The sequence below is a fragment of the Hemiscyllium ocellatum genome, chromosome 11 (genome assembly GCF_020745735.1).
Source record: "Hemiscyllium ocellatum isolate sHemOce1 chromosome 11, sHemOce1.pat.X.cur, whole genome shotgun sequence".
Taxonomy (NCBI): domain Eukaryota; kingdom Metazoa; phylum Chordata; class Chondrichthyes; order Orectolobiformes; family Hemiscylliidae; genus Hemiscyllium; species Hemiscyllium ocellatum.
Window position 1 is genome coordinate 28301652 of NC_083411.1, and position 13853 is coordinate 28315504.

General features: G+C 40.1%; 1 protein-coding gene across 5 annotated transcripts in view; it reads left to right on the top strand.

Moving 5' to 3' along the window:
- Positions 1-13853, top strand: part of LOC132820402 (zinc finger MYM-type protein 3-like) — a 145161-nt gene that overhangs the window by 32648 nt on the left and 98660 nt on the right. For all 5 annotated transcript variants that reach the window (XM_060832494.1, XM_060832497.1, XM_060832498.1 and 2 more), the window contains exon 2: positions 952-1816. In XM_060832494.1, coding sequence (XP_060688477.1) covers positions 970-1816 — 847 coding nt within the window. In that variant the 5' untranslated portion in view covers positions 952-969. The remainder of the gene's footprint in view (positions 1-951; positions 1817-13853) is intronic.

The following is a 13853-nucleotide window of genomic DNA, read 5'->3' on the forward strand; positions in this document are numbered from 1 at the left end:
ATCGTGTGTGAAACCTCTGGAATAGAACCAAACAGTGCACTGACTGACAAAAAGTCTGTATTCAAGAGTATGGCACGGTGGCTCAGTGATTAGCAATGCTGCCTCAGCTCCAGTGACCGAGGTTCGATTCCAGCTTCAGGTGACTGTCTGTCTGTCACAGACATTTTCCCCGTGTCTACGAGGGTTTCCTTCGAGTGCTCCGGTTTCCTCCCACAGTCCAGTAGATATGCAGGTTAGGTGAATTGGCCTTGCTAAATTGCCAAGAGTGTTAGGTGCATTAGTCAGAGGGAAATGGGTCTGGGTGGGTTACTCTTCGGAGAGTCAGTGTGGACTTGTTGGGCTGAAGGGCCTGTTTCCACACTGTTGGTGTGCGAGGGTTCTTGTGAAGGATTAAGAGTTATTGCATTTGTAAATTTATGGTAAAATAATAATTGTGGCTTTTCCAATTCCTCAACAAGCTCATGGGGTAGTACTGAAGTGTGCTGACTAGAAGTTCTGAGTACCTGATGTACATTAGAACATAGAACATTCCAGCACAGTACAGGCCCTTTGGCCCTCTGTTGTACCAATGGTCTAGATGATAAAGTTGTCATTAATGGCTTTTGATTAAGCTCAAGTTGATAATGGACATCCAGAAATAAGAGGAAGTATGTTTGTTTAAGTATTGAATGAGAATTGTCTATTTTGGTGATATCTTGTAGTTGAACAGTCTGCCCTGACTACGGATCCTCATTTTGGCTGTGAAGCAGTATTGTACATTTGCGCTACGTTGTTTAATTTGTTTTGACATGATTTGTACAAGACTGATTCACTATATCACTTGCTAAAAGTTTGCCATCGATATCTTTTCTGGGGTGTACAACTGTATGTTGCCTATTATGTATTTTCTTTTTTTCTTTTTACAGAGAGTTTGATCCTAACCAATTTTTTCTTTCTCTGTTTTCCCCACAGTTTGTATTCTGTCTGAACATGGATACTAGCAGTGTTGCAGAATCTACAAACTGTCTTCCTAACGAAAATACTGCAAATAAAAGCAGTGATATCTCAACTTCTGCAGATATGAATATTTCACTCGATGCATCAGAGTCCTGTTCAGAAAGGGAACAGAGGTCCACTACTGATGAAACCGGTTCCCTTAAGACACCGCCTGTTAATGAGCAAGTCACAGTAAAGTTGAATACTGATGGAGGCAATGAGGTATGGATTAAACCGAAAAGTTTCAGTGAAGGAAATGGTGAAAGAAGAGAATTGGGGGCTTTTTATAATGACTCTCCTTCAGGGGAAGGACACACTGGACCTTCGATGTACAGATTGAATGATCCTTGCGGAGCAGATGATGAGGGGAGCACCATGGACTATTTGTTACAGTCGGTGGAGTCTACATGCAACAAAGATGCAGTCGATATGAAAGAGGACACTGACAACAACATTGCCGTAGATTCTTCTCATGGTCACCCTGAGCGTGTGGACATAATCGCAAAAGCAGGACTCTCAGAATCAACACACCAACTTGACACACCTGCAGATGTTGCAGCTCATCAAGGAAATTTGGGAACTGGGCCAAATCTGGAAGAGATTGATCTAAAGGCAGATAACTGTTCGCAACTGCTCCCCGATCTGGCTAGATCACCAGTTCCAGAGGAGGAAGAGGCAGAGGTGCTTTGTGATGTAAAGACTGTGGAAGATTCTGAGGGCACAAAAACTGCCAGAAAGCGTGATATACAATGCAGTGAGTCAGAGCGAAAAAAACGTGACACCTGTGAGACTCCACCAAAAATAACTTCCAGTGTGGTAACTTCACCAGAAACTGTTAAAGGTCAGTACCTTTTCATTTTCTAAATTGGCATTCACAGCTTCTTGTGATAGGCTAGCAGGTAAATATGGTACCTAATCTTAGTTTCTTATTTGGTCTCCTTGGTTATTCAGCTGTTTGTTGAACAGCAAAAGTTATGAAAAAATTTTGATAAAAGCAGTTTGTTTCAATTAAGAATCATGTATCCGATTAGTGAACTAAGAAAAATGCTTTTTAATTCACCTATAGTTAAATTCAAAAAGGCAGTTTGTTCTCCACATTTGTAGATTTTGAAATAAATGTCTGCCTTTGTTTTCTTTGACGAATAACATTCATGCATATCTCTTATAAAGCCTTTACCAATTTGCATTATTTGGGACGGAAGAATTCACGGTGGAAAGTAAGAGTGGGGTAGAGTAGGAGAACTAATGGAATTTCATTTTGGGTTATTTAATCTACCTTTTTATTTGGTCAGTTGGGGGGGGTAGGGGGAGAACTGAGATCTTGTAACTAAAAATATGAACCCCTTCAGCAGGAGATTGCATTTTTGGACACCGTTGACAGCAGTTGTCACATTTTTTGTATTGGAAACATAATGCCTCACTTCTAATCTGCTTCCCATCCATAAATATGCAAATTCAGGCCGAGATCCTCAAAACCTTAGTGACAAAATTCGTCTCTTTGCTGCAATTGTACTTCTTCATTTAGTCTCCATTCCAAGCAATTCCAACTTTATTATGTAACACCATCCAATTCCCTCCCGTTTCATTTTGGATTTCGTCCCCAACCCCTAAGTTTTGTTGCTTCCAAGTGGCCCTACTGCCATCTGTTTTCCCAGCTCGGATAGCTTTGTGCTGTTCTTGCCTTCCTTGGTGTTGTGCTTCTATGCCCAAGTATTTGGGCTGCTGTTGCCCATGCAGTTGCTGGTAGTCTCTCTTCTCAAGGAGCAGCCAATACATACATGGAAACTGCACTTCAGCAGCTGTTAGCACCAAAAGAGCACTGCCTTCCAGCAGCTGATCAGTCTTCTCGTTTCTGTTTCCCTCAACAGCTTTCCACATCTCGCCAGATTCTGTGCGGGAACTGGAGAAATGTAGGTTCCATTCTGTGCAGAAGACAGATGAGGGCAGAAACTCAGACACATTCTTGAAGAGAAATTGTTGGCTGCAATCTTTGTTGAATGCATACTTCAAAACAATTCTAACCTAATGTATGTAGTTACAGATTTCAGTAAAATAGTTTAAGATGATATGGCACTGAAGCTGTGAATAATTAAACTTAGACTCTGTTATATTACATATTTTAAAAAGAAATCTGCAGAAAATATCAACTTATGACCATCAGTTCCTGGCCATTTGTAGCACGGAAACAGACTCTTCAGTTTAACTCATTCCTGCCAAGCAGACATTTCAATCTGACCCAGTCCCATTTGTCATTTGTTATCATTTGGCTCCTATCCCTCTAAACCCTTCCTGTTCATACATATCTTTTTAATGTTGTAATTGTGCCCACCTCCACCACTTCCTGTCACAGCTTGTGCCATATATGCACTATCCTCTGCATGGAAATGATACCTGTCAAGTCATTTTAAAAATCTTTTCCCCCCATCTTGAACTATGCCCTCTAGTTATGGATTCCCTCACCCTAGGAAACCCTATTCACCCTATGGATGCTCCTTATGATTTTATAAGGTCACCTCTCCCTCTGACACTTGAGTGGAAAAAAGCCACAGCCAGTTCTGCCAAACCCTATTTAGAGTCATAAAGATGTACAGGGAGGAAACAGACCCTTTGGCCTAACTTGTCCATGCCGACCAGATACCCCAACCTAATCTAGTCCCATTTGCCAGCACATGGCCCATATCCCTCCAAACCCTTCCTATTCATACACCTATCCAGATGCCTTTTAAATGTTCCAATTGTACTAGCCTCCACCACTTCCTCTGGCAGCTCATTCCATACATGCACCACACTTTGCGTGAAAAAGTTGCACCTTAGGTCCCTTTTATATCTTTCCCCTCTCACCCTAAACCTATGCCCTCTCGTTCTGGACTCCCCCAATCCAGGACAAAGGCTTTGTCTATTTATCCTATCCATGCCCCTCTAGATTTTATAAACCTGTAAAAGGTCACCCCTCAGCCTTCAATGCTCCAGGGAAAACAGCCCATAGCCTATTCAGCCATTCCCTCTAACTCAAATCCTCCAACCCTGGCGCCATCTTTGTAAATCTTTGCTGAACCCTTTCAAGTTTCAAAACATCCTTCCGATGTCCTGTACAGCCGCAATGTGTTCTCACAACTCTTATACTCAATGCTTTGACAAATAAAGGAAAACATACCAAATGGTGCTTTCACTATTCTATCTACCTGCAACTCTACCTCACAGCGCCAGAGACCCGGGTTCAATTCCCGACTCAGGCGACTGACTGTGTGGAGTTTGCACATTCTCCCCGTGTCTGTGTGGGTTTCCTCCGGGTGCTCCGGTTTCCTCCCACAGTCTAAAAGATGTGCAGGTCAGGTGAATTGGCCATGCTAAAATTGCCCGTAGTGTTAGGTAAAAGGGGTAAATGTAGGGGAATGGGTTGGTTACGCTTCGGTGGGTCGGTGTGGACTTGCTGGGCCGAAGGGCCTGTTTCCACACTGTAAGTAATCTAATCTACTTTCAAGAGCTATGAACCTGCATCTGATCAAGATCCTGTTGTAATGTGAGGTAACCTTCTTCGCTCTCCATTCCACTTATTTTGGTGTCATCTGCAAACTTATTAACTATACCTCCTATGTTCATATCCAAACCATTTATATAAATGAAAAAAGTAGTGGACCCAGCACCGATCCTTGTGGCACTCCAGTGGTCAGAGGCCTCCAATCTGAAAAACAATCCTCCACCACCAACCTCTGTCTTCTACTTTTGAGCCAGTTCTGTATCCAAATGGCTTGTTCTCCGTGTATTCATGAGATCTAACCTTGTGAACCAGTCTCCCATAGGGAACCTTGTTGAATGCCTTACTCAAGTCCATATAGATCACGTCCACAGCTCTGCCCTCATCGATTCTCTTTTTGTTACTTTCTCAAAAAACTCCCGAATCAGTCCTTGCCTTTCCAAATACATGTAAATCCTGTCCCTCAGGATTTCCTGCAACAACTTGCTCACCACTGACGTCAGGCTCACCGGTCTATAGTTCCCTGGCTTGTCCTTCGTAAACAGTGGCACCACGTCAGCCAATCTCCAGTCTTCCAGCACCTCACCTGTGACTATCGATGATACAAATAGCTCAGCAAGAGGTCCAGCAATTACTTTCCTAGCTGCCCACAGAGTTTTAGGGTACACCTGATGACGTCTTGGGGATTTATCCACCTTCATGCATTTCAAGGCATCCAGCACTTCCTCCTCTGTAATACGGACAGTTTTCAAGATGCCACTATCTATTTCCCTACATTCTGTATCTTCCATGTCCTTCACAGTAAACACTGATGCATAATCCTTGTTTAGTAACTCCCCCATCTCCTGCGGCTCAACACACAGGCTGCCTTGCTGATCTTTGAGAGGCCCTATTCTCTCCCTAGTTACCCTTTTGCCCTTAATGTATTTGTAAAAATCCTTTGGATTCTCCTTAACTCTGTTTGCCAAAGCTATCTCATGTCCCCTTTTGGCCTGCTGATTTCCATCTTAAGTATACTCCTACTGCCTTTATACTCTTCAGAGGATTCACTCGATCTCTCCTGTGTATACCTGACATATACTTCCTTCTTTTTCTTAAAGAAACCCTCAATTTCTCTAGTCATCTAGCATTCCTTACAGCCACCAGCCTTTCCTTTCACCCGAACAGAGTCTTTGGACTCTTCTTATCTCATTTATGAAGGCTTCCCATATTCCAACAATCCCTTTACCTGTGAACATCTGCCCCCAATCAGCTTTGAAAGTTCTTGCCTAATACTGTCAAAATTAGTCTTCCTCCAATTGAGAACTTCAGCTTTTAAATCTGGTCTATCTTTATCCATTACTATTTTAAAATAAATGGAATTGTGGTTGCTGGCCCCAAAGTGTTCCCCCCTGACACCTTAGTCACCCACCCTGCCTTATTTCTCAAGAGTAGGTCAAGCTTGAACGTTCTCTGGTGGGTATATTCATATATTGACTCAAAATTTTCTTTCTTCTATCTTATGTTAGACTGTGAATTAGAAGAAACATTTGTCAAATTATGTGAAGTTTAACAGATCATGTTAAAAACAGAAATTGCTGGAAAAGCTCAGCAGATCTGGCCTCATCCGTGAAGAGAAAGGAGAGTTAACGTTTTGGGTCAAGTGAGCCTTCCTCAGAAGTGGTGTTAAGAGTGTTGGTGCTGATGAAGGGTCGCTCAACCGAAACATTAACTCTTGATTTTTCTCCACAATGCTGTCGGATCTGCTGAGCTTTTTCAGAAATCTCTTTTTGTTTCTGAATTAGAGCATATGCAGTTCTTTGAGTTTTTATTTAACAAATAGTGGATGGCCATTACCTGTTCATTATATATTTTCTGAAACAAAGGCAGTAATATGTGATTTACAAACATCTATCCCTTGTTAAGAATTATTTCAGTTGGTCAATACAATATTCCCATAGTGGCTGCAAAATTGCTGTGACGATAAGAAGAAACTTTCTCAGGACTACCTTTGACCATTTTAATTTGACTTAACTATTTTGGCCTACTATACTCTAGTTTACTGTACATTTCTGGGACTGACATGGAGTTCACTGTTAGGAACACGACTGTAGCTCAGTTGTGCCAAAGGTTGAAAAGGACAAATCTATTCTCAAACTCCCATTCCTTGTTAGCAATCCCACGGTGTTCAACAATAATACTTAGTGTCAACCTGGGTTATTGGATCGAAGGTCAATTGGCTGCCAATGGAAGGATTTTCACCCACATATCTGGACTCAACAGCAGTGTTCTTCCTTTGATGCTGGTGGCTGTTGAAGCACAAATTGGTCATTGCTGAAAAGTTAAATTTGAAGAAGCAGCAGCCAGTGTGATAGTCAGCAGATCTGTTTATTCTTGTAACCTCCTCAAATTGCACAATTCAGATTGTACAGCCTCTCCATGGTTTATCTAAAGTGCAACACTGAATACTTACCACTGTTAAATTGCATGTGTTCTATATCTGTCCATTTCAGCAATCTGCCTGTACTCCTGAAGTCGATGACTGTCCAGCTTACGACTTAGCATGTTGCCAATTTTGGACTGATTTGTAAAATTTCAAAATTGTAGTTGCTATACTTAAGCCTGATCAGAAGTAGTACTTTTTGTACTGCCCTCATAGGCACTCTGTTGCTTCTTCAAAGATCTTCAAGTTAGTTTGACACAACTCACCGAATCACAGAACTGTGCCATCTGTCTTTTTACCTTAGCTTCAACAAGTGATTTTTGTTTGGCCATTCAATCATTGATGTTTGCTTTATTTTCCTTGATAGTTAGGTTTATTCCTCTCCCTCCACCAAAAATAAACAATAGTTGGCACACTTTGAATCTTCCAATCCCTTGGCATTATTTCAGTAATCAAGAAAGATTCAAGAATTATGGTCAGTTTTTACTGTCTCTGTCCAAACGTCTCAACAGTCTAATGTCCATCCTATTTGTTAACTTTGATATCAATTTAGTCACATATCTTTGATCTATTTTTGTCTTCGCCAATATCTTTTATTTTTGATCTGTTTTGCAACAATAACTAGCTTCTTTTGTGAAAGCATGTCAAGTTTTTGTTTACTTATCTCCTTATCTGTCCCTAATTCAGCCCCACCTTTTGTTGAACTGTCTTTTTACTTTTAATATGTTGATGAAAGATATTTGAATTTAATTTTTATTTCCTCTTCTCTTCTATCCCTCCTTGTACTTTCTGTGCATTGCCAGTTTTTGTCTGTATCCAGTTCCAGGCGTTTGTTACATAGCTTGATTCATTTTTATTTTAACCTTTCTTGTTAGGAAGCTCAGATTTGAATGCTCTATCTTTCCTCCATATGCAGACGTGCTTGTTTGCACCCGATTGTTCGTTTACTGCTTTCCTGGCCAGCCTTTGTTCCGGTCCATCTGGATCCCTTCCAAATAACTCTCAGACTTTTCCCCATTTGATTATTTTCATTGCTTTTTCTTTACCATTTCTATTGCTACATCAAACCCATAAGTAATAATACTTCTGTTCTTATTGCTTAGATGTTCTTCCAGTACAGCACACTGCACTTGAATTACTTCTCTTTTAGGAAATGTGTCTGCTATGTCCCCTTCATATTTTTTGCAAGGATTGCTGTGAGGACATATACATATAAAGCAAAAAGTTAACTTTTGATGCCATCGTGGTTTAATTTCTTTTCAGAGCAGTCAATTGCAGAATCTTGTAAATGTTTGTAATTCGCAGTTCTCCTGTATCCAAGAAATGGGCAAGGAGGAATTTTAAAACTGATCAATCAATTTCTCTCTGCCTTCCCAGATTCCCATGATCTTTTATTTAATTTTTGTTTTACATCCTTCTGAAGGTGCGACTTAATTGTAATGGTATAATTTCACTCATGGCAACGGCTTTTCATTGTTTGTTGATTTCATCCAAATGTTTGAATCTACATAAAATTGATATGATCTTTTGTTTTCCTCTCCAGTTGTTCAACAGCATCAACTCTACTTTTTTGCTAACAGTAAGAGGTGTCAAATTGAAATCAATATTAGGTAACCTAATTTGTTCTTTGTAAAGATCTCTCGAGAATTGGGGTGCCTTTACTAGTATTCATTCGAAGTTAGCCTAATGTGACAAAAGCAAAAAATCAAACCTTAGATTGGCTAGCTAGGATGACTCAGTGCCATGTTGAATTGTATTGTTTGAATTTATGGCCCTGGGCAGAACTGATTGCTTGCTGCTTTGCATTCATACTGCATTTGGTTGAATGAATCTATTAGATTCTCATCCCACCTGATTGACCCCAATAGATTTATATCCTTAATCATGTGGAACCTGTTCCATGTGCATGGGATGGGGGTGGGGGTGGAAAGGATAGTGGTGGGAAAGTGAAAAGAGAGTTGTGTAATTTCAACAGGCTCATTAAACTCTTTGCTATTTTGGCATGGTGCCGCAAATTACAGTTGCCTTGTCTTATATTGCATTGGCTGGATTTCCTCAAAAGCCAGGGAGTAGCAATGTCAAATGTTCAGTGAAATAAATGGTGGCTGAACCATATTGTCACAATCTTTGACATTTTTAATAATGCACTAACACAGCACTGAGAAATTCAAGAGGGAAAGGAAATCAAAAAAAGAACAATCAATTTCAAAATCTGAGTTTGATCTGTCAGTTGCTTGGGATGTGAACATGTGTGTTTTCAGTCATCCTACTGCGTAACCAGTAGTAGCCACTTGTTTACTGCTATGAGCCATGTTTGTAGTTTAAACTGGCTTGAAGTGGATGCAGGGTGGTTTCTACATTTTTCTGGTACTATGTAATGAGTTGTCATTTATCAATGATTGATTTGTATTGGATGGATTGAGCGGTCACATCACCCTTGAAAGGAGTTTTTACTTGATGCACATTATGGTATCTGAGAGAAAACTGCCATTGCGAGGCTAACAGGCCTAATCTACTTTGAAGCAGCATTCCTGATTGTCACATTGCTGATTACGATTAAAAGTGACGCACACATGTATTTTTACCTGATCAATTGCTACTTTTGCTCAGTTTTTCAACCTCTTCTTTTTAACAATCTTACCCTGCCAATCTTGCTGCCATCTCTGCCAACCGATCACTAGCAAGAATGAGGGGGAATAAAGCATGCAACAGGCTTCCTGAAAATTTTGATTAAATTGATTTTTCACTTTTTAAGATAGCAGCATGTTTTGAGAAGATTTGTAGCTCAGATTGAGGTTCTGGATATAAGTTTGCTCACTGAGCTAGAAGGTTAATTTTCAGACGTTTTGTCACAATGCTAGATATGATGATGTTACCTAGTATGGTGATGAAACGTCTGAAAACGAACCTTCCAGCTCAGTGAGCAAACTTACATGCAGAGCTTTTTAAGATGTTAAAAAACCTTTTACCATACATCGGGACTTTTTTTTTTGTCATGCTACCATGTTTAATTATGTCTGCTGAAATGTTATGTTAGAATGCTTTCACCAGAAAATCAAAGTAGTCCAAGGATAGAGGAAACCAAGCACATAGGCTTTTCTTTTGTTTGGATGCTCATAAGCCTCCAAGTGAAAAGTGTTAATTAGTGTTGACGCCAGTAACAGGCGACCCTGCAGTTGGTTAACCAAGTACATTCTTGGCAAGTAATCTATCCAGAACTATAGATCATGGTTTCACATAGAAATGGAAAGTAGGAGCTAATATAGGTCATTCAACCCATCATCCTTGCTCTGCCATTCAACATGATCATGGCTTATCCTCTATCTCAACCCATGACCCCAGACTGCTGCTGTTTCCCTTTAGATTTAACAAATCTATCTATTTCTTCTTTAACTTAGTATCTTTTTGGCAGTAGAAAGTTTTGCAGGTTCACCACCCTTTCAACTCTATCTGAAATGGCTCACCATTTATCCTGAGACCGTGCACCCTTGTTCTGGACTCCTCCGTACAATCCTGTCAGAATTAAATACTTTTTAATGAGACCATCTATTATTCTTCCAAGCTGTGGTAAACACAGACTCTGTTGTCCTCCGAAGACAAACCTGCCATTCCAGCAATTGTGGTGAACCTTCACTGCACTCCCATTATGACAAATATCTGCTTCCTTGGGTAAGGACACCACAACTGCACGCACTCTTCCAGGTGAGGTCTCACTAAGGCCCAATACAGCTGCAGTAAAACTTCCTTGATCCTGTACTCAAATCTTTGGGCAACGAAAGCTGAATGCAAATTGCTTTCCTAATTGTCTGCTGCATGTGCATGCTTGCTTTCAGTCACCACTATCTAAGGCCGTCCTTTATATGTTGTACTCTCCCAATCGGTTTTGCCTAGAGTTTCAACACTGTCGGGATTCCATCAGTAGAAAAACCCAGTTTATCAATGGTATAGTGTGTCACCTAGCACCTCATTCTGTGTTGTGAGCAAACCTGTTCTCAAAACCCTCACCTCAATCTTTTAATGAATAACTGAATCCAAGTGTTGTCCATCTTATACTACTCTACTTGTCACTGCCTTCCACTGTGAAAATGACCTGTTTATTCCTGTTTTTTTCCTTATCTGCTAATTCTCAATCCATACCTGTGCATCACCACCAGTCCCATGTACTTTGCATGAGACTTTATCAAGAGCTTTCTGAGAAGCCAAGTACATGACATCCACTCAATTTCCCTTTAACTATTCTACTTGTGACATCTTCAAAATAAAAAGCACCGGTACATTTGTGAAACATGACTTTCCTTTTCCTACACATGAACATTCAGGACCCCAGTATGAATCTCTACACTTCTCAGATTCTTTTACATTGCATCTGCATTGTCAGTTGACTACTAATTAGTTTTTCTGTATGGTCGAAGCAGTAGGAGGGTGGTTGAGTGTGTTGAAAGAAATTTTCATCAAACACTGGTGACTGGCAGTGAGAAGACACCTTCATTTGTTTGGTTTGCCCAGATCTGAAAGAGAAAATGGATTTGCACCCATCTTTGAAGGTGACAGAAGAAGAAATGATAACTGAAACAGCATAAAGGATCCTTGAATTTGTAAATTGAGTTTTGTGGTATAAAAACAAGGAGTTTATGCTGAGTCTGTATAAATACATGGTTAATTGATTTTGGACAATTTAGACAACTGTAAAACCTTAGGAAAATGGAGCTAAGTGAAATATTATCGTGAATGTAGAACGTAGAGAAGCCTAGATTAAGCAAAGACCAAGGGGAAATTTAATGGACATTTTTGAAATCATCAAGCGTTTGGTAGAGTAAATAAGGAGAAACTGCTTCCAGTGAAAGGAGGGGCACTAATTCCAAGAACATAAGTTAAATGGCGAAAGACCCAAAGGAAAGATGAAAATATCTTTTATACACTGAGGTATGTTCATATGGACTGCCTGGTGGCTAAGCAGATTCAGTTCAGAACTTCCAATAACAACAACTAAGTTATATAGCTCCTTTTATATAATAAAATGTCCTCTAATATACTTGAAAATAAATATTTTGAAGTCCAATTGTACACTTTCAGTGAGAGCTTTTATTTAAGTTAACCACACCTGTAAAATGTTTACATCACTATTTACTAACTCACCATATACAACCAATTAATTCTTTATATATCCCTCAACTGTTTTCTCATTCTACCAAGTTTCAGTCAATCCTTCAGGCTATAATAGATAGTATCCCCAGGCTCTTCACAGAAGCATTAAAAATAAAACAATACAGTATATGATATTGAACCACATGGCGATAAATAAGGCCAAGTAACTCGAAACTTGATCAAAGAACTTGGCTTGAAGGATTCTATTAAAGGCGGAAAGTTAGATTGAGCTATCAGGGGAGATCTTTGCTTCTTGGACCTAAGCAGCTGAAGGAATGGCCCCCAGTGGCAGAGCCATTAAAATTGGGGATCCCCAAGGGATCTGAAGTAGATATGTTTGGACATTCCAGAACATTGTGGGTTGCAAGAAATTATAAAGATAAGGGCATTGAATTAGGAAGTAGGGTGTCTACTTTTCCTGAAAAATCCCAAGGATATCTGCAAAAGGCAAGGAATAATTGGATGGCATTTGTCAAGAGCCAGCACAAGCTGAAGCACAAAGGACCTATATAGTTTATTGGGCTGTATCATGCCATCATTCTGTCATCTGGTTACTCTGTGAATTTGGTTATGACATGTAGCACAAGAAAATCAACAGAAAGTAAAGCAGGCATACAGCATAAAGTAACTGGGAGGTCAAACTAGAAAGTTTGGTGTCTGCATGTTTTACTGACTGGGGAGGAAATGTTGTAACTATTCACGATGAAACTACATGAAAGAAGACAAGCATGCAGAATGTTGAGTGTAAAAACATCTCTTGATGACACCTTTCGAAAGGATAGATTTGGTCCTGAGCCAGTTCCTCAAACAAAAATGCATTTCCATTTTCTGCTACTGTAAATCTGAGAGGCAGGAGGCTATGTGACCCTAGCCCATTAAAAGGTAGGAACGTCTCGCAGCGGTACACACTGCTGCTACTGAGAGTTGTTGGTGGAGTTAGTGGATGTGCTACTAATTAAATGGACTGTTTTGTCCAGGATATTGTCAGGCTTCTTCAGTGTTGTTGAATTGCACTCATCCAGGCACATGGGGACAATTCCATTACTCCCCCTGACTTGTGTCTGGTAGATTTGGATAGTCTGAGGAAGGTCAAGTTGAGATAATTACTGGGGCATTTTTTGTCTCTAATGTGCGTTTGTAGCCACATACATGCATATTGTTGATCCAGTTCAGTTTCTGCTCAATTGTAATCTCCACGATGTTGTTCCCAGTAATTTCGCAATAATAAAACTACTGACTGTCCAAGGGCAATAGTTTAATTTTTCTCATTGGATATAGTTATTTGCCTGACACTTATGTGGCACAAATGTCATTTGTCAGGCTAAACTTCCATATTGTTCATATTTTGCTGCATCTGTACATGGACTGCTTCAATACCTGAGCAGTTGTGACTGGTGCTATTATTATGCAATCTGTGAATATGCCACTTGTGACCTTAAGATGGAGGGAAGGTCATTGAAACAGTTCCATTACTCTGAGCAGATGGTCTTGAGCTAGTTGTCAAACCTCCAACAACAACAACCATCTTCCTTTGTACTAGGTATGATTCTAGCCAGTAGTGGGATTCCCCTGATTCCCACTCACTCCAGTTTTGCTCGGTGTGAGATGCCACACTCTGTCAAATGCTTTGATGTCAGAGACAGTTACTTTCGCCTCGCTTTGGGGGGCAGCTTTTCCATTCTCTCCAGCCTCTTTGTCGATCCAGTTACATAGAAAAATCACTTTCTGCCTTTGTACTGATGCGTAGGACATTTTGACAATTTGTCAATAATAGCTTCCATAATTATTAAATCCTGATCAAATTTAAAGCTACAAAATAATGCAATGAATGTATTA